This window comes from Ceratosolen solmsi, unplaced genomic scaffold (genome assembly GCF_000503995.2).
Source record: "Ceratosolen solmsi marchali unplaced genomic scaffold, CerSol_1.0 scaffold7, whole genome shotgun sequence".
Taxonomy (NCBI): Eukaryota; Metazoa; Arthropoda; class Insecta; order Hymenoptera; family Agaonidae; genus Ceratosolen; species Ceratosolen solmsi.
The window spans coordinates 14742519-14766261 of record NW_011948413.1 but is presented as its reverse complement, the minus strand read 5'-3'; the positions used below and the strand labels follow the sequence as shown (position 1 = coordinate 14766261).

The 23743-nt window shown below is 31.0% G+C and overlaps 2 protein-coding genes across 3 annotated transcripts in view; both read right to left on the bottom strand.

Annotated features, from left to right (window-relative positions):
• LOC105367546 (uncharacterized) overlaps nucleotides 1-7383 on the bottom strand; it is a 39589-nt gene extending 32206 nt beyond the window's left edge. Inside the window, exon 1 of the mRNA XM_011506299.1 lies at nucleotides 6735-7383. Coding sequence (XP_011504601.1) covers nucleotides 6735-6825 — 91 coding nt within the window. The 5' untranslated portion in view covers nucleotides 6826-7383. The remainder of the gene's footprint in view (nucleotides 1-6734) is intronic.
• A 2764-nt stretch (nucleotides 7384-10147) lies between these two features.
• Nucleotides 10148-23743, bottom strand: part of Aduk (unc-51 like kinase 3 homolog Aduk) — a 17415-nt gene continuing 3819 nt past the window's right edge. The window contains exons 3-8 of one of the 2 annotated variants that reach the window (XM_011506298.1): nucleotides 21384-21598; nucleotides 18969-19195; nucleotides 15137-15398; nucleotides 13658-13858; nucleotides 11822-12006; nucleotides 10148-10301 (exon numbers count right to left, since the gene is read on the bottom strand). In XM_011506298.1, coding sequence (XP_011504600.1) covers nucleotides 10188-10301; nucleotides 11822-12006; nucleotides 13658-13858; nucleotides 15137-15398; nucleotides 18969-19195; nucleotides 21384-21598 — 1204 coding nt within the window. In that variant the 3' untranslated portion in view covers nucleotides 10148-10187. The remainder of the gene's footprint in view (nucleotides 10302-11821; nucleotides 12007-13657; nucleotides 13859-15136; nucleotides 15399-18968; nucleotides 19196-21383; nucleotides 21599-23743) is intronic. The other variant, XM_011506296.1, reaches the window with a different exon arrangement.

The window sequence follows — 23743 nt, the reverse complement described above, 5'->3', positions numbered from 1 at the left end:
TCATACCGATTGTCCGAAGGTCGGCTCGGGAGCCCTCGGCTCGCCTCGTGAATTACCTCTTTTGTTACATCACATTCTCTATTCGGGCGCCTTTAGCCAGGTACTGGCGCGAGCCGACGAGTCGCTCGACTATGTGTGCGTGAGAGAATACGGTAGGCACTGGTGGTACTGGCGCCCCGCTATCTTACGCGCACGCACACTTTTCACTCCGTATTGGGTATACGTCGGTTCCTGCGCGACATGATGCGTGCATGTGTGCCTCTAGTCGTGCGCGCGCAAATCCCTGGGCTATGCCGTGTGTGGTGCTGAAGCTCACGTAGTGGCGCAGAAGTAGAAGTAGTGGGAGCACCGGCGTACTCGAATCTAGTCCATGCCACACGAGGTATTGTCAGCCGAGCCGTGCATTCGAATACGAGGATGGAATAAATATTAAATATGGTGGGCAGCGTGTGTAGTGATATTTTTTTTTTTTCCTCGGCATCGCTCTGGACTCTTAATTCCAGCGTTGATGGGGGGAGGGGGGGGGCGATTATATTGCAAAGACAATGTAGACGTTGCGTTAATCGAAATAGGTTATTCGTTACATCCATTTTGATGTAGCTTTATATGGGATTAATTCGCATAGGTATATAGCAAGCACTCCCATTGAAAATCCTGGATAATACTATTATTCTTTATTACGGTGCACGTCCGCGCATGCGCGAATCCAAGTTGTATTGGAAACTCAGGTTCTGTTTCAACGATTGGTCAACTAACACGCGACAAATAATGGTAAAGCTAGGATGACTCATGGTAGCGTATTACCAGTAATTTGATCATCATTTTTCTAAATATTTTCTCCATAAATTCCTATTTTTATTTGGAATTTGTTTCAATTAAATGTATAGTAGTATCGTTGTAATTACAGGTAATTTTCAATAATTTTATGATAGAATTAGGATTGCATGGCCATTTCAAGTTTTTTCTTCTTTTTTCTCTTTCTTTCCATTAGATATGTTTCTATAATAGTTGAAATTTAAGTATTACATTGAAAGATACAATAAGTAACTAATGGGGCCAGTTAACAGTTTGAGGTCGTTACAAGATCTCAAAAAAAAGAAGCCAGAGTCACCTTAAAAGCCCGAATTTTTATGTCAATACAATTAAAATGTCTACGTTGTATTTTTGTGAATAAGTTAATACTGTGAATATTTGTCTTTGCAGAATGGAATTTTGTGTTGTGTAAATGGCACATTAACCTAATCACCGAGTTACATTAAAGGTGCGTTTGTTCAACGATTCGCCTAATATATTTTTTTTTTATTTAACTATACCAGACTAATAACTAAAGTCAAACTTAAACTTACTGCCTTATCGATAGATGAATTATTTATATATTCGGATTGATTCCTATTATTAGAGTATTGTCAAAGTAATAATAACAATTGTAGTGTAATCCTGCATTATTAAACGTATAAAAGGAGTGTCCATAACCGTTATATTTTTCACTTAATGTTGCACATAAGGTTATTCGCATTATTTGATATTTATAAACGAAATTAAAACCAATAATAATGACGATTGTTAGCTAAATATCAATAATAAATAAATATTAAATTTCATGGCCTTTACAGGTTGAATCGACTAAATTATAAATACCTAACGAATACCTGTACCTGAAGTTAAGAACAATTCATTAATTCCGCGCGGAAGGTACACACGCCTCAATATAAAAATTAAAAAAAAAAAAAAAAAAAATTAAAAAATCAATAAAAATGAATTATAATGCTGTCGATAAACTACGATTAGAAAATTTTTTACGTACTGTCATTACATTAATAATACTGAAAATTATAACATCATTGGTAGTATATAATCGCATATTGATTTTTGTAGAAACGTTGGAATAAAATGTATATAAATCGTTTAATTATTTTGTAGCTTGGAATGTATGTCTTAACTTGAATCGAGCAACAATCAAATATAATTGTAATTATAAATATTCAACGTTCAGTTTATTAGGTGAATTTCATTTATGCTACTGCCGTTATAAACAATAAAATACGAAAAATAAAAAAAAGGACCATTTAATTTCAAACCTTACAAGTTTTTTAATAAAGTATTTGAGAAATTCTATTTTTGTAATAATAGTTAATGCATTGGTATTAAACCATTAATTTCCTACAATTTTATCAATGAAAACGTAAGTGTTGGTTATCAGTTGCCTTTATTATACATCAATTTACGATAACTACAACAATACTAGAATTACTGTTGAGCACTTTATTAAAGTATAAATTGCAATTATAAAATCGATGATTATCATACATAATAGTTAATTATAATATAATGCTTAATTCTAGTAAATCAAGTATTTCTAATAATATTATGTATAAACATAATTTTATAACAATTCTTAAAAAAAGAAAAAAAGAAAAAAAAAACAATACTAATAGCTTTATCGTTTAATTTAATAATACATAAAAATAATCAAACATCATAAAAATTGTAATTAATAAATATACGATACAAGAAATAACGATTTACGTTCAAAATATTCGTCAAAATACATTGAATTCTCGTATTTATTGCGAAATCTGAATAGCAACTATTGTAAATTATTTTCCTCATATTTGTCAATTTGAATTTTAATAACGATGAGACGTTCTTACCGAATAAAACTTGGGAGCACCAATTGTTTCCGTTTTATATTTATACTCTATGAAATAAATAGAAAATAAGGAATAAATACGAACTTTATTCGCATACAGGATGATTCCTTCGTACACGATGTTCTTCAACAATCAAAAAATATAGACAAAAAAAAAAAAAAAAAATTACTGATTTCAAATGAAATCACAAATTATTCGTGTTATATTATACTCATCGACGAGACAATAAACAGTCGTAAAAAGTCAACAGTAAAGTGTCGTTTACACATAATCATGTAATCTAACTTGTAAACTCAGATATATCTTACATGAATTTAAATGTCCGATGCGGTGATTCAACATACGTATTCTTATTATATTTTTAATGTTACGCAAAATTAGACTAAATTTTTTGTACGAGTAATCGCTTAGCAGAATTATTAAAAATAATTTCGACTATCTTAAAAGCTTCTATAAAAATTAAAAGTTGTAGAATTATATAAAAGCATTGGACGATCGTTTTACATGGAACGGGTATATAATATTACGTATAATATTTTTAAGTAAATACACCATTAATTTCTAAACGACTTCAAGATAAATTATTATGAAAATTAAAATTTCAGTATAGTCTCCTTTTTCAAAATTTTTACGTAAATTTATTAACATATTATTTTACAAAAATTATTATGGACTAGAAAGAATAATTATCGTTAATATATATGAATAATAATAATAATAATAATAATAAAGATAAAATAAATAAGAACAGTAGTATTTATCGTCGCGATGGAAGTCCTGTTGTTTATTTACCTGCTTGCAATTATCACATATTTTATTTCTTTAACTGTCATATTATTAAAAATATATTAAAGGGAGAATAATTGTAATTACAATAGTTTGTCGGCATAGTTTAATACTATTTCGCCGCTAATCATTCATAATATAGTATTTAAATTTTATGCTTTACAGCGGATAATTGAATAAAAAATCAATTAATTAGATTAATCGAGAGCTTTATAAAGTGTAAAAAAAAAAAGAAAAAACTTTGACCAGGTATGTTAAAATAAATGTTTTATTTTGCAAATCTTGCCCAATGAAACGTAAACGAATCGGTTATTTCTTTCTTTTAAAATTATAGGCCAGTTTTTGGGTAATTATATGCAGGCACATTAAACATTAAATGCCACAACAGTGCCATAACTTTTTCTCAAAATAGCTTTTTACGGACTTGTAAATCTGGAAAATTTTCGCCAAACGTTTGACGTACAAATTAATGACCTTACAAACGACATTACTAACCGCTTTTCCCCCGATTAAATATTTATTATGATCCGTTATGAGATATTGTAAAATGCAGCTTTTAAGTTATATGTATATTTAAGTTATATATATATATGTCTTAAAAACATGACCGATTAATGGAAAATAAATAACAGGTGTTAATATATATATATATATGTTCTGCGGGCGTTTGTAATATCAGGCCATAAATGAGCTACACACAACTCATTACTTTATTGCCATAATTGCTATAATCCTTATTCTAATGGTCATCAGCAAGTAATTCCTTATTTTGACAATAGATTCCCTTTTCGATTGTCCTTTATAGTTACAATCGCACATTAAAAATACTTCCTTGGCAATTTAACTGGGAATTTAGATATACCTATAAATGGCATAGGCGTGCACTCGAAAGCCAATTTCCCAACCAATAGGGTTTTATGAATTTTCCAAGTAATAATAATCGCCCATTCGTGTACGTAGAGTTATGTCGAGCAATTTGCATCACAGCATTTATCTACCTTAGAATGCGCGGATGGCGGATCCATAAGATATTTGCGAAATTTTTACATCGATCATCTTATATGGAACATATATGGTGACGAGTCCGTATTTTACACAATGCTTTTTTCTCTTCATTTTTCCTTTTCCTTTCTTCGCTCTTACACGCGCATCCCTTTAAATAGATGGCGCGGCGTAGGTTATATTATACCATCTAAGAATATTCGAAGCTACAGCTGGGCCACTATTTACAGGCGCTTCCGTAACACGAGATACTCTTTTTTCTAAAGAAATTGCATACCTTTACGACAAAAATTGATATTACAACTATGCACGTGTCGCGTGCCGATGCACTATGCCGCAATGTAATAATAATGCATAAGAATGCCATAATTCTGCTCTCTTATCAATGCCGGATTAATTCATTATGAATACTTCTTACCATCAACTTTTTATATATATATATATATATATATATATATATATATATATATATATATGCATGTGTGTACAATAGTAATCACGAGAGCAATATAGAAAGACGAAAAAATTGTGAAGATTGCTGACATCGGCAAGCTGCATTTTATCGTTAATTTTCGCAGTCGCACCTACAAACGCGCACTGGCCTTATCATAAACTATTTAGGGAATGCCTAAATAGCGAGCACGTGTAACTCATCCCTCGATCAAAGCGAAATCATCTCGAGTTTCCCTTAACAATTAATTCATGCTCAATTGAAAAAATTAGAGTACATTCGAAGTGTCCATGACTCTCGTTTCATTTTCAAACTGACCGAGCCAATAAAAACTATTTTAATTGCAATATCTATATGGCGCCGAAAATCGGGCTCCCCCTAATAACCATGTTTGCGCAATTTAAGACCGCGCGGCAACTCTATCCCAACTTTATCAACGCAAATATCGTCTGGAAAGGATAAATAAAAGCATATTGCAAGTTGATACCGAGTTAGTTGTCCATGTAGCCAACCTTAAAGCTACGCCAAGTCTCGTGTACGCCTCGTGTAACGCTCCAACCGACCAACACCGAATGATATATAACTTATTGTTAAAAGGTGGTAGTAGTAGTGACAGGGCATAGTGGACATCGCGGAAATAGCAATAAGTTGGACAATTATCGAAATCAGATAAATTAATAATAGGATAATTGCCAAAGAATTGCCTTCTCCTTTCCACCTACTACGCCTACTACGCCTCTTCCTCCTCCTCCTCCTCGCTTCACCAACTCGAGGCTATTGGGCAGAGACAGGCAGGCTCGTTATGTCATCGACCCTACTGCCTCCACCCCCCCCCCTCTTACAACAAACCGCGCACCACCGCCTCCTCGGCCATCCAATGAATTCTGATTTTGGAGCAAGGGAAGTGCAGAAAAAGGGCTCGTCAAGTCAGTCAATCGTCTTGACGCACATGGAATTTCTTACGTATCGTCGCGTCTGGTCGCTGCCCCGTTATGAAACTCAACCGAAATGGTATCGGCAGCGAGCGCTTCCTTGTACGAGATCGACACCCATTCGCGCGATCCATTGGCCAATAAAAGAATATGGACAGCCACAGTCGAGCCAAAGGGCAGAGCAGTGGCATTATCTCGGATTCCGCGAGCACACCGACCTTACCGGGCTTCACCTAAGTCCGTTGCCGACATTACCAAGTCGCGAGGTGTGAAAAAGCGCACGCGTTTTTGCTTGGGGACGGGGATGGGGGGGGGCTCTTTTGGCCCGCAATTCGAGGCCCAGAGACAAACGATAACGACAATAACACAACGACGACGATGACGACGACGACGACGACGACGACGACGACGACGACGACGACGACGACGACGACGACGACGACGACGACGACGACGACGACGACGACGACGACGACGACGACGACGACGACGACGACGACGACGACGACGACGACGACGACGACGACGACGACGACGACGACGACGACGACGACGACGGCTATGACTACGACCATGACTACGACCACTTTAAAAACGACTCTTTCTCCCTTTTGTCCTCTCCCATCTCGTTGCCGGCCTTTTTACCACAGCTTCTTTCTCTCCCTCGTGCGCACGCGTTTGCGCGAAAGCGCGCGCTCGAGGAACACGACACTCGGAGGACGAGACACGCGGACGGCTCTGCGAAAAGTGGGGAAAAGTGGGTAAAAGTGGGAAAGGGTAAGAGGCCGGAGGCGCGCGACGCTCAGCGAGGAGCGAGGAGCCAGGGAGGCTCCGACGTAACCTCAAAAGTGCCCGTGAACGTTTAGGGCGGCCGCGAACTCTCGCCGCCCGTACGTGCACGCGTCTGTGTACCTTTGTCGACGTGCGCTTCCACTATCTGTATGTCTTCCTCGATGTTGCTCCTGTCTCCCATCTTCTCGCTCGTCTGGACGTCCATGCACATAATTTCTCGAGGCCCGTGGCGCACTTGCACTCAGCAGCAGGCCATCCCCGAGGGCGTTCTCTTGACATTTAACATCGAGACCGTTGCGTGAACCGGGCCTGCGCTACTGGCGCGCACACACCACACACGCACGCACGCACGCACGCACGCACGCACGCACACGAATTGGCGCCGCCTACTTGCCGCACACTCCGCCCGCGTCAACGACGACGACTCCACGGCTGCACTCGCATCGCACGAGGGCAACCGTCCTTTTATTTATCGCGTTATGACACACGGAACTGCATAAGCGAGGCTCGCCGCCCTGCGGAACTTTGCGGCGCCGCGCCGATATGTATTGCCCTCGACGAACAAAACACAAGCGCGCGCGAACTCGCGTGTCTACGCACAATCGCTCTAGCGCGATGCGTTGCTCGCAGCCACGGCTCGTTCCTATCCCCGAGCCCTCGGTATGCATCCACACCTTCCCCGGCGACTCCGGCCCCTCGCTCTTTCTTCACGTGCCCCGCTGCTTTTCCATGTCATGAAGGCATAAGGAAGCGAGGATGAGAGAGCGAGATAGAGTGATAGAGAAATAGAGAGATAGAGATAGTCAGATAAAGAGAGAGAAATTGAGAAAGGGAGCGCGCGCGCGCGCGCGAAGGGGAGTGCAGGGTCGCCGGCTTTTCTTCCCTCTTCACTTGCGCAGCCGAACGTCCGTGCGTTCGTACACTATGTAATGTTGCGCGCGCGGTACGACGACATACATGTTGCGAGTGTCAGCGGCGGCGGTCGCGGCGGTGGTGGCGGCAGCGACGGCGACGGCGACGGCGTCGACGACAGTGGTGGCGGTGGCGGTGGCGGTGGCGAGGAGGAGCAGCGCCGCTCGGTTAACGCATGCACGTACGTGTACGTAGAATCGAACCAACGAGCCAGCGGACAAGCAGACTGGGATCTCTCTCGCGCTCGCCGGGGCAGGCCTTAGGATTTTGAATGTGGAACGTTGCCACTTCTCTCCTCCCCCTTGCTCTCTTCGAGCCCCCGACTGACTCGGTGAGTCTCGCTCACTCGCTCCCCCAACGACCCCATGCGGTGGCTCTCGCTCTAGGCTCTATCCCCACCCCCGTGGCTGTGCGCCATATGTATGTGCTTAACGGTTTGCGACGTTGTCGCACATCCGGTCGGGGCGTACGACAATGTGGTGGGGGATTCAGGAACTAGCGACGACGGGCGATTTCGGTCCGTGGTGGGGGTCAGCCTCGCTTTGTGTAAACAGTCACGTGTGCGGCTTTCGGTGGGGCCGACCCGGGGGGAGGGGGGAGAGAGAGGAAACGTGAAAGAGGGGCGGCTCTCTAATAGCGCTTTCTCGCTCTCTCTCTCTCTCTCTTTCCTGGGAATGGAAAATTTCCACGAGGCCTTGATCGGAGATATGCTGTTGGTGTGCGTCGCCGTGCATATATATGAGACGATCCGTGGAGCTGCTAATGGTCGGCCGCGCTTTGGTTGGTTCGGGCGAGGGTTGCGGGGGGAGGGGGGGTTTAGGAGGGTGCGAGAGGGTGCGAGTATTGGTTAGACTGTTAGGTTAGGTTGGCTCTTAGGTGCCTATGTATAGACTATACAATATGCGCACCGGAAGTCGGTGCCGCGAGCATTTACATTGACCTGTGCGTATATAAGCGCTAGTGATGACACTAGCGCCACGTTTTGAGCTGAGGGACGCCATGGAACTACGAACAAAGGATTTTGTATTCCGGATGGGCTATATTTTACAATCTTTTACCCATGTCTTTGGATAAATAAGCCTTTACGATAGTATTCGTCGCTAGGCTACCAATTTTGAAAATAACACTCAATAATGTGTTTTTGTTAATATTTAGATGAAAAATGGAAAATCGAAATTGGGACACTCGGTAGAAGAATATAGTATTTTGTGAAATTTAAAAAAAAACGGAAATGGCATTGTTCATTAGCTTATACGGATATTTCGAAAGTATCCTCGAAGCTCGATATAATACTCCAATGTCATTTAATATCTGAATATATTAATTTGATTAGTTAGTTGCCTATAGACGTATAAATCAGCAAATTATAATAATCGTGTAAATTAAGGGGAAATTACAAATAGCAATTACGTGCGATACCTACCTCATTATACAGACCAACATAAAAAAACATATTTAATGATGTTAAAAATTATGGAAAATATTTTTTAACTTATTAATTTATTTTAACTTATTTTTTACTTATTTTTAACGTCTTTATAAAGTTCATTATAAACAATTCGTTCGCGTAATGCGGGTGTCTTTTTAAAATTCTTTAAAATTTCAAAGCTTCCCCGTCCGAACGCTACTTCAGTTCCACACGGTATATAAAGTTGCGGAAAACATTGGATAATTTGCTTTTATTATAAAATATTGTTTGCACGTGTCGCGGAATTAATTACTTCAAATCACATACGAGCTTCACCATAGACACGTAATTAAACAAACTTATTTGTTTATTTTATTTATTTCAGAGTATATTTATAATATTGTTGCATTCGACGGCCATCTTGGGAAAAAGTCTGTTATATATTATAAAACAGGTTTTAGTAAGAGAGCGAGAGACTCTATGTTAATGCTTTTCAAAATAGTTTTCCAAAATTTTGTTTTCTCTTTTTATTTTTCTTCTGCTTTTGTTTTTTAACCCACACATAAAATTTAGATTTTTGCACTCTTCTTTGCGTTCAATCTAAAAGGAGATACCATCGATATATATTTGTATATGCGTTCGTGTGTGTGTGTTCAAACGTGCGTGCGAATGGGTATGCGCGCTCTCGATCGTAGACACAAAGGTTATACACACACCCGGGCTCGCGCCCACACACGCACGTACGCACGCACGCACGCACGCACGCACGCACGCACGCACGTACACACAGACACATGTTACATATATGGATAAATACCCAATGCATATATATTATCATTTACATTATTTAAGCTGAAAATAGAGACAACTTAATCTTAATGTCTTAATTACGTAACATACATTTGTATTACGTAATAAGACAATGATGTCATCAAGTTGAGAATTTATTAAACTACATTAAGCACATAGTTTATACTGAAGTAGATGATATTTAATAGTAATTTGGAACCTTTTGAAGATATATACATTATTTCTTATTTTTCTAAATAATAAGAAATTGTATTAAAAATACTTTTCTAATTTAACAATTGAAATCAATAAGAACCGATTAAAAATATTTTTATCACTAGTATGAGGATCTTAAGATTAACATTGTTTTGTAATTAAAAACGAAATATAAATTTTTTTTAAAAAAATTTTCTTTTATTAAACTAAAAATGTATTTAAGATTAAATAAAGCTTATTGTATTTACTTATTGTAATGAACACAACTCCTGAGATTCTGATGCATGTTGTGCAATTTTCTCCATATCTTTACTCATGAGAAGGCTCTTAGTGCTTTCAGCTTCCTCCATCCATTTGAATACCTGTGTAATTAAAGTACTTGATATTTATTTTCTTTTATTTATAAAATGATATGTATTTTAATGTTTTAATTTTGGTATTAAACTACTCGAAAGCTTTGAGACCTTAATAAGTGCACGAATAGCTAATTAAGAGCTTACGTAATTAGAAAATGGATAGATATAAGAATGTCATGAAGATTATAAAAAACTTCAAAGATGCTTGATTTTTAATGCTTTCTGTTTTTAGGATAAAGAAACGAGTTGTACGCGATAAAAAGATAATTAATTTCTGGAATGTGTAATAAATTAATTATATAATATTATTGAAATTCTTATAGGTTAGAATGAATATTTGAGCTTGTATAAACAATTAAAGGAGTCGAACAATTTCGTAAAGACAAAATTCCCATATTACCTGCATTTCATTGTAAAACTGTAAATATATATGTGTATATATATATATATATATATATATATATATAATTAATATTCCGTAATTTAAAAGCTTTCATTATACATTATTTTTAATCTACTTAAAACCATAATAAATTTGCATTGAAAAATCGTTTTCATTTTTTTGTAGATTAACAAGTCAATAAATATATTTAATAAAGAAATTTCATTAATAATTATTATTTTATTTTTAATATTTAATATGATTAATTATAAAACTGTTGTATTACTTCTAGTTTACACGTTAACTTATTCTATAATACAAAATATCCAAATGCGAAAAAACCAGTTAAATGAATAATTTATTTTAAAACTTTATTTACGATAATGTAATTTAATTTTCTTGAGAAATTAACATAGATTAAAATTAATTCAACATGTACTTTAGTTTAGTAGCAAAATTTTAATATCTTATTCTATTCGTTAGACAACGGTGCGAAATATATTTTCTATTTTACAATCCGAATAGTTAATTTAATTAAAAACAATATTATTTAAGTAGAAAACATTCATTGTATAAACCCTTGCACAAGAAATGGATTATATCGATCTTTGGAAAGAGCTTACATAACACGTTTTTTTTCTTTAATGGAATATAGAAAGGTGCATAAACTCGTTACAATTTTTTTATCGTCCAAAGTACAATTAAAGCGTTTTAGTCGAGTAAATATTGTAGAAAAATTGTCAGTACGTAATTACATTTGGCAATGTATATCATGATAATGTAGGCTAAAACATTATTAATACCTATAATATGCGTTTCTTATTTTTCATTTAGTAAGGACGTTGAAATCACAAATTTAGCTGACGAGGAAGTTTTATCATCGTAATAACAAAATTACGATCCTATTCCTCCCCCCCCTCTCCTCGCTCGCTTGCCACCCGCCCACCCACGCTGCCATCCGCGCATTAGTACACGCATACGGGCGATGTGGATGAGAGGGGAGCTAACGCAAGCATTGAAATAAAATATAGACAAGGTAATCTACACAAATATTGTTAAATCAGGGAAATCGGGTAAAGAAATGTTGAATTTGAAAGAACAGAGAAGGAAAGCTGGTTTCCGTATGTCTCAGAATCGAGAATACCTGTTTGGAAAGAAGATCTTTCCTGCGACCAGGCGGCTCTTTTCTCAGCAACGGGACAAGGACTTTCAGGCTGGACTGAAACTTTTGCATGGCTAACTCGTAATTGCCCTCGGCCAGATACTGTTCAGCAATTTCTCCTATTTCCAGGGCTGAAGGCATCGCCAATGTGCTTCTGCTCAGCTTACCTGATTCCGTGGAAAATAGGATGCTTTTGGTTAATGACCATCGGTTGTAAATAGAGAAACAAAACCTTGAATGCCAATTGAAAATGTTATTTTGCGAGAGAAATGAAAGTAGTTGCGTCTTAGAAAGATTTGCCGGTCTTTTTAAAACGCGATTTCATAGCGAACGATATGAAAGCGAGTAAATAATTATTATTTAAAGATTTATTGAAAAATAATATCTATCGCCACTTAAATCAATATGTGTGTAACGTTACGTATTATTTAATATTATGCAATATTTTTTGCAATATTTAGGATATCAAAAGCTGTCGTAAAATTAAAGAACTTCACGATAAACAATAAACAAATTTTTATTTCTATTTTTGTATACAAGAATTAAAAAACAAAAACAAAAACAAAAACAATTTTTAAGCTTAAATTTTTTCTTACACTATCCAAATTTTAGATCAATGCTATAATATCAAAAAATCTTATTCACTTTGAATTAAATTTATCAGTTTTGAAACCATATTCTCGTTATATCTATATTTTATATACTTAATCAATTTCATAAAGTGCCAAGCAACACGTATTAGGTAGAAAAAATTTTAACCTAATTGCGTTTCCGCATACGCTGCACTGTTCAAGCATCCGGCGGAAGGGAAGGATGGGGCAAAATACAGTATTCAAAGCATCTAATTTCCGAATTAATCCATTAATGTCGCAAAAATAGCTTTCATCTGTTTTTTTTTAATACATTTAGCATAAGTATAAGCACTTGTAAAATTTCTTTCTGTCATAATCGCTCGTATCTATTCGTAAGTTAAGGTAGAGTAATTTTTTTTAACAGATCATCCATAATTATTTCTTTAATTTTGTCATGTTTTGGCACATTCATTTACACTATGCAGTAAGCCTTATGTATTAAATTGAAATGTTACATGAGAAAAATTTAGAATAATGTCTATTGTACATTAATAATGTTGACATTGTTAATTTCCATAAGATATTTGGCCAATTGATATTGCTGTAAATCACTTAAACGTTTAATAAAACAAATAGCTTATAAAATTTCTTTATTTAACGATCTTCCAATTCGAAAGAGGGTTACTGTATGCATTATACGTGTATACGGCACTATTTCTCAGAGGAATTAAAAAGAGTTATTATTTAATTAGATTATTTGGAGAATTTGTAAGAAAAAATATTAAACGAACACAAATGCTCTGGTGAATTTCATAGTTTCACGTGTATTGTTTACTTTAATTATTTAATGCTATATTTAATAAAAGTTTATAGAATTGCCATATATTGACCTTTATTAACATAAAGTCAATGTTGCTAATTTACTATTTATTCAATTGATTAATGGTCCATAATAAATGATAAGATCGTCTAAGAGTAATAAACAAGCTTCGTTATGCTAACTTTTAGTCTTAATTAATGAACTTTTTATAGATGATGTTTTTCTCCTTCGTTTTGCAAAATTATGTTCAGTTGCATGCACATTTAAATAAAATTACTCATTAATTTAGTAATGAAGACTACCGTTTCATCAGTAAAGTATATGCTTAGCAATCGGATCGAAAGAAGTCTTAATTCAAAGGTGAGGAGAGAGAGAGAGAGAGAGAGAGAGAGAGAGAGAGACTGTGTGAGAGAATAGCGTACTAACATAATTCTTGAAAGTTGATTGCTGTATTTCTTTCATGTGTGTCGCATCTTGAAAGGGGTTGAGAGTTGAGTGATTCGCCGGGCGTCATCCTGAACCTCCTCTTGTCCGCCTCCATGTACATGTCCTTCAGCTGCTTCGCACGTTCAATGTACTCATTCACCTTTAGCCTGAGCATCTGCTTTTTCTGAAAATCAGCCTCGTCTAACGAGCAGGTTTCCGTTTTAAAATTATCGACAATGAAAAATGTAAGAAACGATTTGTTTTTTCAAAAATATAAATATATTGCTAGAATTTATATTGGTTCGGTTAAATTTGCTCAGCCAATATATTTATTTCGTTAAATGAAATGCGCTTAAAAGACATAATTCTATTACTTGGCGATTGATTTTACAAAAATTTTATTACAGTTTTAACTACGCTCAATCGCATATTATCTTAGGATGCATAATCATATTTACATGAAAAAGATCTAAAATTTTAATTTAGATTAGCATTTCTCATATTAACAAGCATAATGATTTTAGGTGTATAATTTTAATCATTTGTCTGCATATTAATAATGTATTCATTTATATTTATACCATATTTTTAATGAATTAATAATTAATAATTAATAATTTAATAATTTATAGCTGTAAAATTTTATGATTAATGTTTTTTTTATGTCTTATTGAAACAAGATTTATTGCTTGAAAATGTTTGCATATCCATGAAAAATTTTTTCATTATCTCAAAAGTTTTAAATTTATCCAATAAAAATAAAATTTTTATATTACATTAATAACAAATTCGGCAACTTTAATTATAGTTCTATGACAGTAAATCACTGAACGTATAAATTTGTTAATAATAAGTTAAAATATTAATATATATCCAAAAGTCAAATCTAATGTATTACTCAGTAATTCAAAGACACTGTGGTTTTTGTGATTAAAATAAAAATATTTAGTTTAAATTAACCATTGCACATCTCTTGTCTTGCTTATAATATATATATATATATATATATATATATATATTAATAATATATTAATAAAATATTTTTAACTTTACATTAGACTATTTAAAATTTAAATTAGTTTCATTATGTTCTATTGTAAAATACAAGACAACACAGATATTTAGTTTTCTTAGTATTTTAACAGTAATATAATAATAGTAAATAAAATAAAAGAAATTTCATAGACATTAACATCTATATTAGACCAGCCATTTTTTTAATATCGAATATGAAATTTTAATATGAAAGATAAATTTTGTATATGTTAAATAAAAAGTTAAAAAAAAAAAAAAAAATATTCCACTATAGTCTGACTATTAAAAATAGTAATGTTAAATCCAATAAATTTAATTTGAAAATACATTTGTCAATCAAAAGAGTTACCCCTATAAATGATAATTTGATGCATCGTAAGTATAGAGTGCACCGTGATCAATGAAATAATTCAATTTGGATATACCAAATCAAAATACAATTACTTGTAAGAATTGGAATGAAGTATCTAAGTGACTCGCAGTACAAGTGACAAGCTTCTCTCTGGCAGCTCTGCTTGTCCATTTCCACGGCTTTCTGCACAAGACTGACAGCCTTGTTGAAATTATCTTTTGTGGGTGCATGCTCCAGGTCCAGGAAGTCGTGCGCGAAAAACTCGTCAAAAGTCAGTCTTTCATCGGGGTTACGTTTCAGCAACCGCGTTAGCAGGTCTTTACATTCCGTGGATATGTGACAATTCTTCGGTAGCTACACTGGACGGAATTATACCGGTAAATCGAACGTAAGAAATGTATTATTGAATACTTCTTGCCTCGTTACATATATATTCGTATAAGACTATATTCAACCATTGATAGGATCAATGTAAAAATAGCTTGAATGTTTGTGTATATCTAAGAAGATTAGAAAAGTATTTATGATTTTTAATTAAATTTGATCATTTAATACAAGGAATATTACGTTTGTATTATAAAATTTTATTATATTATTAAACAATTATCAATAATTAAATTTCTGCATAAGATTTGAACAAATATACAATTTTCAATGTATTTCTAAAAAATATTTTTGAATCTCTTACTGTTTTAAAATTTTTTATACTGTTTTTATACTTTTGGCGATAAAAGTATGACAAAATTAATCTTTACAAAAGAGTTGACAAATATTTATCTAATTTTAAAATAGAGGAAAGTTCTTGTATTTTTAAATCTTAAATTTATACACAGAGTATTCGAATTTAATTAACCATACAAATAGAATGCTTTCTTTAATATGTATTTTAAGCATTACACAAATTTTATTACTGAAATTATAATAGAAATATAATAGATTTGTTATTATTTTTCATTTAAATAAATGATCAGTGATGGGTTATATGTTTTCCTTTAAACTATATATAAATATAATATTTTTATCTAATAAATTTGTTAACTTTTATAATATAATATGTACAGTTAGTTTACTTACTGCGACTTATTTGTAAGATTTTTATTTTAAAGTATTGAAAAAGAAATGTTTAAAATTTTTTCATAATTCTCTTCTAACTTTAAAATAACTCTTTACATTTATAGTATTAAGGTTTCTTTTCTTAATATTTCAACTGTGATTTTTTTTTCAACAACAACTGTATTTCTATAGTAAGTTCGTAAAAATTATTTTTCATTTCTTCGGTAAGTAATTTGAATTTCAATACATTTTATAGTAAAATTCATGAATACCAAACATCTATCGTTCTTTTTTACTTGGACTATACGCATCTAAAAATTATTTGCAATAAAAAATAAGTTATCCGAATATTCCAGTTTTCAGAATCTTTAATTTACTTAATTATCAATTAGTTAACATAAACTAATGCAAAAATATACTTTATGCATATGAATGTAGTTACGTTCGCAAAAGAAACATTTTAAATTTCAATTACTAATAGATTAGGGCATAACTAAAATATTTCATGGATAATTCTAATAAAAATAAATCAACAAGTTTAAATTGATAATGAAAATTAAAAAAATATTACTTATCATTCATATATTATGTTTTAATAAAACACTGATGTATATTTCTGACTTAAAATTCTTAAATACATTTTGATTAGAATCTAATATCATTTTGAAAGACATAATTTTATTACTATTATATATGAATTTTTCACTACTCTGCGGGAATATTTGTTACATTTGAATTGTAATTGTATACGTAAAAAATATAAATTTAAATTAAAATTTTTAAATCAAAATAGTTTATAATTCAAAGTAATAAAAATAATAAATCATTTTCTATATACTAAATATAATTAATAATATCTCCGTTTTTATTATACATTATTTATGCAATTATTATACTTTCAAGTATGGAGTTTTATTAATTTAACATTATTCAGTTATTTAATAAATATTAATTAGTAAATAAATTAATATTATAATGAATGATGATATTTATGTAAAAGTAGGGGACGTGATATTCTAAGTATAAGCTCAAAATCGCAGCAAATGTAAACAATTTTTATTTCTAAATAATCATGATGGAAAGACAGAGCATATGAAAGTTACATGCGGTAATATTTTTTATTTAACTATTTATTCTAATAAAAAAAATTATATACTAAACTATTTTATACTAAAAATAATTAAATAAATAATAACGAAACAAACATATTAAATATAACATAACAAATATATTAAATACGTCATTAAAAATTGTCTGATATTGAAAGATTTGATTTGGATATAGAATGTAACTAAAAGAAAAGATGTAGTTATATAAGAAACAAGTGCGATAATAAAATTTTAATCACTAAATAAGAATTTTATAAAGATATTATATAATTTCCATAATTGATAAGTTGGTCATAATCTTTTATTAATGTATTGTTTTTATTAAAAGTAAAGTAACACTTTTTTCTTTTTAATATTATATATAGATTTAATGAATAAAAAGAAAATCTATTCTTTAACATACAATTACACAATATTTTTAATTTATAACAATAAAAGATTCTTCTTATTTAATTACTTAATATAAATGTATAAACGTTCCGAAGTGTGTTTTACAATTTATTAAATGATAATACAATGACTTGAATGTATAAGATCTTACAAACCTTATGAATGACATATTTTAAAAATGAATGATAATACCTTAGGATTACTTTACTTGATTATCAAACGATATTATTAATAAAACATCAATTAAATCTTTTTTTAGATTATTTATTTCTTTCAATTTATTATTTACAATTTAACAATATAAGATTTGACGGATTTACTTTAATTATTAACTGTACCTTTGTAAGGTGAGTACAAGAATAATATATTTAAATGCTTAAATGAAAATCTGCATTTTAATAAGATAATATAAATTGTCAATCTAAGAGATAGTGAAAAAGAGATTAGAAATTAATGAAATGTATATATATATATATATATATATTCATACTTCATTTATTCATTCTAAAGGCCTTCAAGATGTTTGATTTATATATTTATTTCATTTTAATTCGATAATAATTTCAATGAACATTGATGTAATATAAGAGAATACTGAATATCAAAGGCCATAGAAGAATTTTATAGGTTGAAGTAGTATTACTTCTACGTTGCTGGGTCCCTCAGTTTTTAACATGTTTGCTACAAAGATTTTTATGTTATAAAATATATTTTGACAATGAGATAGACCCAAAGAGTAAAAGAAATTTTTAGGATGATGAAATAATTCAATGCCTTAGTAATAGTTTCCGAATTCTGTGCCTTTCCATTTTTTAACCCAATTTTTAATAATAAATAATATAATACAAGCTATAAACCTTTCAAATATATTATTTTTACTTACTTTGATAAGAAATTAATATTTTTTTTTAAGTCAAACATTGTCAATATATAAAATGAAATGATATTTTTTATTTTTGACATTATATATATATATATATATATATATATATATATATTTATCTGCTATTTGTGTATACAATTATGTACACATATCTATGCCAACATATTTATACAGCAATAAAATGTACAAAAGTAATTTTATTTAAAAACTTTCCTATTTTATAAATTTCAAAATAAATTATTTTCAGTGCTAAAATAGTTATTAATTTCAATCAAGCGAGTACGTAGAGGAGTAAAACATCCATTAAATCATATTAAACATAGTCTAGGATGCGCAAATGTATATATTGCATATCTAGGACAAATAACGGATATAAGCAATGCCTAGAACTATTTAAAATATGAAAAAGTGTAAGTGCACCATTAGGCTTTTTTGAATGAAAAAGTTTACAATACTAAAACGAAATTTGAATAAGAGATTATGAATCACCTCGATTGGCTTCATGTATTTGATTTTCTTGGCGAATTCAGCAGAACTGTTGCTCGAGTACGGCGCTTTACCGAAAAGGCACTCGTATATGATAATGCCAACACTCCACAGGTCCACCCTGGCATCATATTTATGGTGTAAGAGGATTTCGGGAGCCATATAGAGTGGCGAGCCCCGCACCGCAAACCTCGTCTCGGTGGTGCTGAGGTATTGCGCGAAACCAAAGTCTGCAAGATATGCATGCGACCGCAATATTTTTTTTAAAGTGTATCTCTTAGACTAGAGCCATCATAAGTATTTGAAACTTGGTAATGCGACGGTATAAGTATTGTTTCATACCCTTATACTTTTTAAGACCTATTGTTCGGTAGATAGAATTAAAGGCTTAACGACAGCCAAACATGAATTAACAGCCCTGGAATACTAGAGAGCGATAATATCAGTACTGGTAGTCATATAAAGTAAAAATTTCAATGTAAAAGCATAAGAAGTTTCAAGGAATTAAGGCGTTTATAAAGAAGAGTTCATACTTATCGCCAATATTGCATTAATGTTAATAATAACTAAGTCTCTGTTTTATTAAAACTTAATCACGTTTATAATCACGTTTAGATATTTGAAATTTGAAGTGAATTAAGTAAATGCAAATAGTTGAAGATTTTTAGAGTTGCATATATACAATAAAGAAAATAATAAGTTAATAAGAATCAGAATTGTATTTTTTACGTGCCAGATGTCAAAATTGATTCATATGACCTTTGGTAGTTATTTTTTTTTTTTTTGTAAAATTAAATAGGCCATTGTTATACACACAAATGCATTTTTATGAAGAAAAAAATTATGATAGAACGTCATAAAATCATAATAACAATGAAAAACACGATAAACATTGAATAAGAAAATGTATTGTTTATTTTGATTATCAAGGATTTTATATGAAATGTTGAGGTTATTATTTTTAACATTTTAAACAGTATTATCAAAGTAAAAAATAATAATAAGCTTTTTATTTAACGTACTTCGTTAAACATAGCATTCACGAATATTATTTAATTATTTTTGATTAAGAAAACTTTCAATTTGATTGAAATAAATAATAATATTTGCATTAAAAAATTCAGTGATAAATCTTGATTAAAATCATGAACAATGAATAACGATTAATACATGATAAACTCACAGGGTAAAATATGCATTTAATTTTCCTGAATCTAGTGACTTGATTATATGTATTATCAACTGTAATTAAAATATCGATAAACACAAGCGGAAAAAAAATTAATATTGATTATAGAGCTGTGTAGATTGTGCCATTCTCTTATAATAAATGATTATAAAAGGTAAAAACATTAAACAAATCATCACATCATAATTCTTTTAACTCTAAAGTCTAATGTGTAATTGCATCAAATTAAGAAATACTTTGCTTCGTCTCATCTTTCTCGCAACTTAGATTTATGATATTTTTTTTCCAATATAACATCTACGAGCTACTGAATAAATAGAATACATATATTAATAGATTAGATAAAGGTATTTTCAAATTGAAAAAAATATATACAACTTTTCTTTATCTTTTTTTTCTTTTTTTTATAAATTAGTGACAAATATATTTATCAAGCCAGAAAGAAAGATACATAAATTAAAATTACGTTTGTATAGTTTAAAGAACACAGTGTTTATTGATTTACAGTATTAAATAATGTAATAACTATATGTGCAATAGTTATTATAATGCCTTGCATTAATTATTTAAAAATTGATTTACCTATTATTAGGAATTATTGTATTAATAATATATAATTAATATCATATTTAATATAATGATTTGATTATTCTCAATACAATAGTTTATTTAAAACAACCGACAATTTCTCTCTAATTTTAATTTATTTATACAATTCATGCCATAGTTTGTCCCCAGCGCAATAGCAAACGACATACGCAACTTAAAAATTATATTATATAAATCATATATTCAAAAACAGAATGTACATTATTTATTTAAATTATATCGATTACAAAAATTTAAATATGAAATCAATAGCGTGCATTAATTTGGATACTTTATAACTGTATGGAGTAAATACGAATACGTTGCGAATAATAATAAAGCCATATCAGAAATAATTGAACGAAGATATTGAATTTCAAGTAAAGAAAATAAATCAATTAAATACGTATATTATGAAATTTATAATATGAATAATACGTGTAGGAAATTTAATATTCGATAATAAACAGATAAATTTTAAATTATTTTCAGTTACGTTAAAGATAATTAAATGGTGAAAAAGAAAAAAAAAAATAGGCATAAATCCATTGTCTATATACTACACAACTAGAAAGTAGAGTAGTCACCCAGAAGACGACGATAAACTAAGGAAAAGAAAAGAAAATAACATTATAACATACCTGCAACTTTGAGGACTAAAATTGGCCTCTTGATAAGTAAAAGATTCTGAGGTTTCAAATCCATATGGCAGACATTATGGTCGCGTAAGTACTTCATTGCAAGTGCAAGCTGCTGTAAAAATTTTCGACAAATGTTCTCATCCAGTTGGTTCTTTCGCTTAATGAAATTCGACAGGTCGCCACCATTGCAATACTCCATAACGATATAGATATGCCTATATATATATTTATTTATATATATATATGTATATATATGAAGTATTTAAATTGTTTTGAATTCTTGTAATAAAATTAATGATACGCTAAGAAACGTAAATTCTAGAAACAAGAAGAGGGCTTATCAAGTATACAATTTTATTACCAGAATTATTTTATATATATAGAATTGTTTTATAGTACAATTCAACTTTTACAAAAGGCAATATTTTCCTCTATCATAAATAAGCTTACGGGATTTAATCTCAGTTTAACATAGTCTACGATGTTTATCAGATGGTCATCTTTGGTGAATAATTACTGAGAGTCAAATTGTGAATCACAATCATAGAGTCCGACGTACAATTTGCATACAACCTTACAATAACAATGTAGCTTACGAATTTCAAATTTGCCCACAGCTTTGCAAAAAGAGACTTATTAGGAACATTCAAGGTTCACAATTATAAAATTATTATTGCGATACATGAACATTCGTAATGCAGCAATAAAAAACAATACGAAAAAATTTATACAAAATGTTTCTGCATTTTCTTCTAATCATATATTGAAATGCTTTTTTTATTACCAATATAGTTTTAAAATTTTATCAATTTCTCATAGCATATATATGTCAATACATTGTATATGTACAGTTGTTATTGCACTTTACCGATGCCAATTATGTTTAAAGCGTTCGATTTGATACCAAGAACACCAGTTTACCTAGTACGCTAATCTATTTTCATTCATAAAGTATATATATAGCATACGTGTACGTATGACTTTAAAAACATATCAAGGCTTATTAATTAATTATAATTAGAAATAAATCTTTTAATAGATATTTTAATTATAAAGGAAAGTACTGAAAACAATTCTTTACTGCATTCATGTTACTTCAATTGATTAGCTATGAATATCTATTTTAAAGATTCATCCTTTAATCAAACGAATTAATTAATAAGAGAAAAATTATGAAATTAAATCAGTCTCAAATTTAATAACGTTCTTCTTAGTGTATACATATTGAGCTTAATTCACGAAATAATACATAGGCATTTCTTAACAATATTTTAACGAAACATTTAACTAATATTTTAACCAAAAACTCTTATAAGAATATAATTCTAAGATTATTTTAAATAATGATATAAAATTTCCATTATAGAAAGGCGAATGCTTTCATAACTTTAATAGTTCATAATAAATCATTTATAAAATATCATTTCCTTAACTAAGCCGGAAATATATATTATCAGTGTGATTAATTTTTAGTGCAATTTCAAGCCTCTTGTATAGTAACATTCTGAAATTGGATATAAAACGAAAAAATAATGTGAAATTCAAGTTCATGATCGAGTGAATTTTGTTCTCAAATTAAATACATATATATTTAAGGAAAGTATAAAATTTTTATTAATAACAATATGCTGTTTATCAACTTGGCTAGGAAATCATATTGCGTAATCAAAGCAATGCCTTAAATATATTAATATATATTAATAAATCTAATGAAATTATAGAAAAAATTGCATACACAATATTTTTAATAAATGCATCTAGAAATTAAATTAAAAAAAAATAATAATAATAATAATAATTATGACTTTGATATTTATAAGTAAAGTAATTTCTTACATTTGCTTTTTTTAATTTTCCCGTATTTCCTCGATATATATCAGTAGGAATTTAGGGATAAATTAATTATAAAATCTTACAAAATTTTAATCCTAAAATATTTATTTATCGTAAAAGGTCCACAGTGAAATGGTACATTATTTGTATAATTATTAAAATAAATCCAAATGTAAAAATTAATTTTAATTCGAATAAAATATTTCATTCTCATTATTTAAAATTTTTTATTTTACCTGCTCTCTGTAAAAATATTATTAATTAACAAATTCATACGTTGCGCATATACAGTGCTTCCTCTCTAGGCCAAATATAAATAAAATATACATTGAAGACGGTGAAAAATTCAAGCACAAATTATCTGGGGAGCGAAAAAAATTGATCCAATGAATTTTAATGTTATGTAATAATTTATGCCGTGAAAGTATTGTGCGATATGTAATTAAAAACTTTACACATTGTACATACTCTTTAATATTTCTATTCTTTAACATTTTTACAATATATATATATATATATATATATAT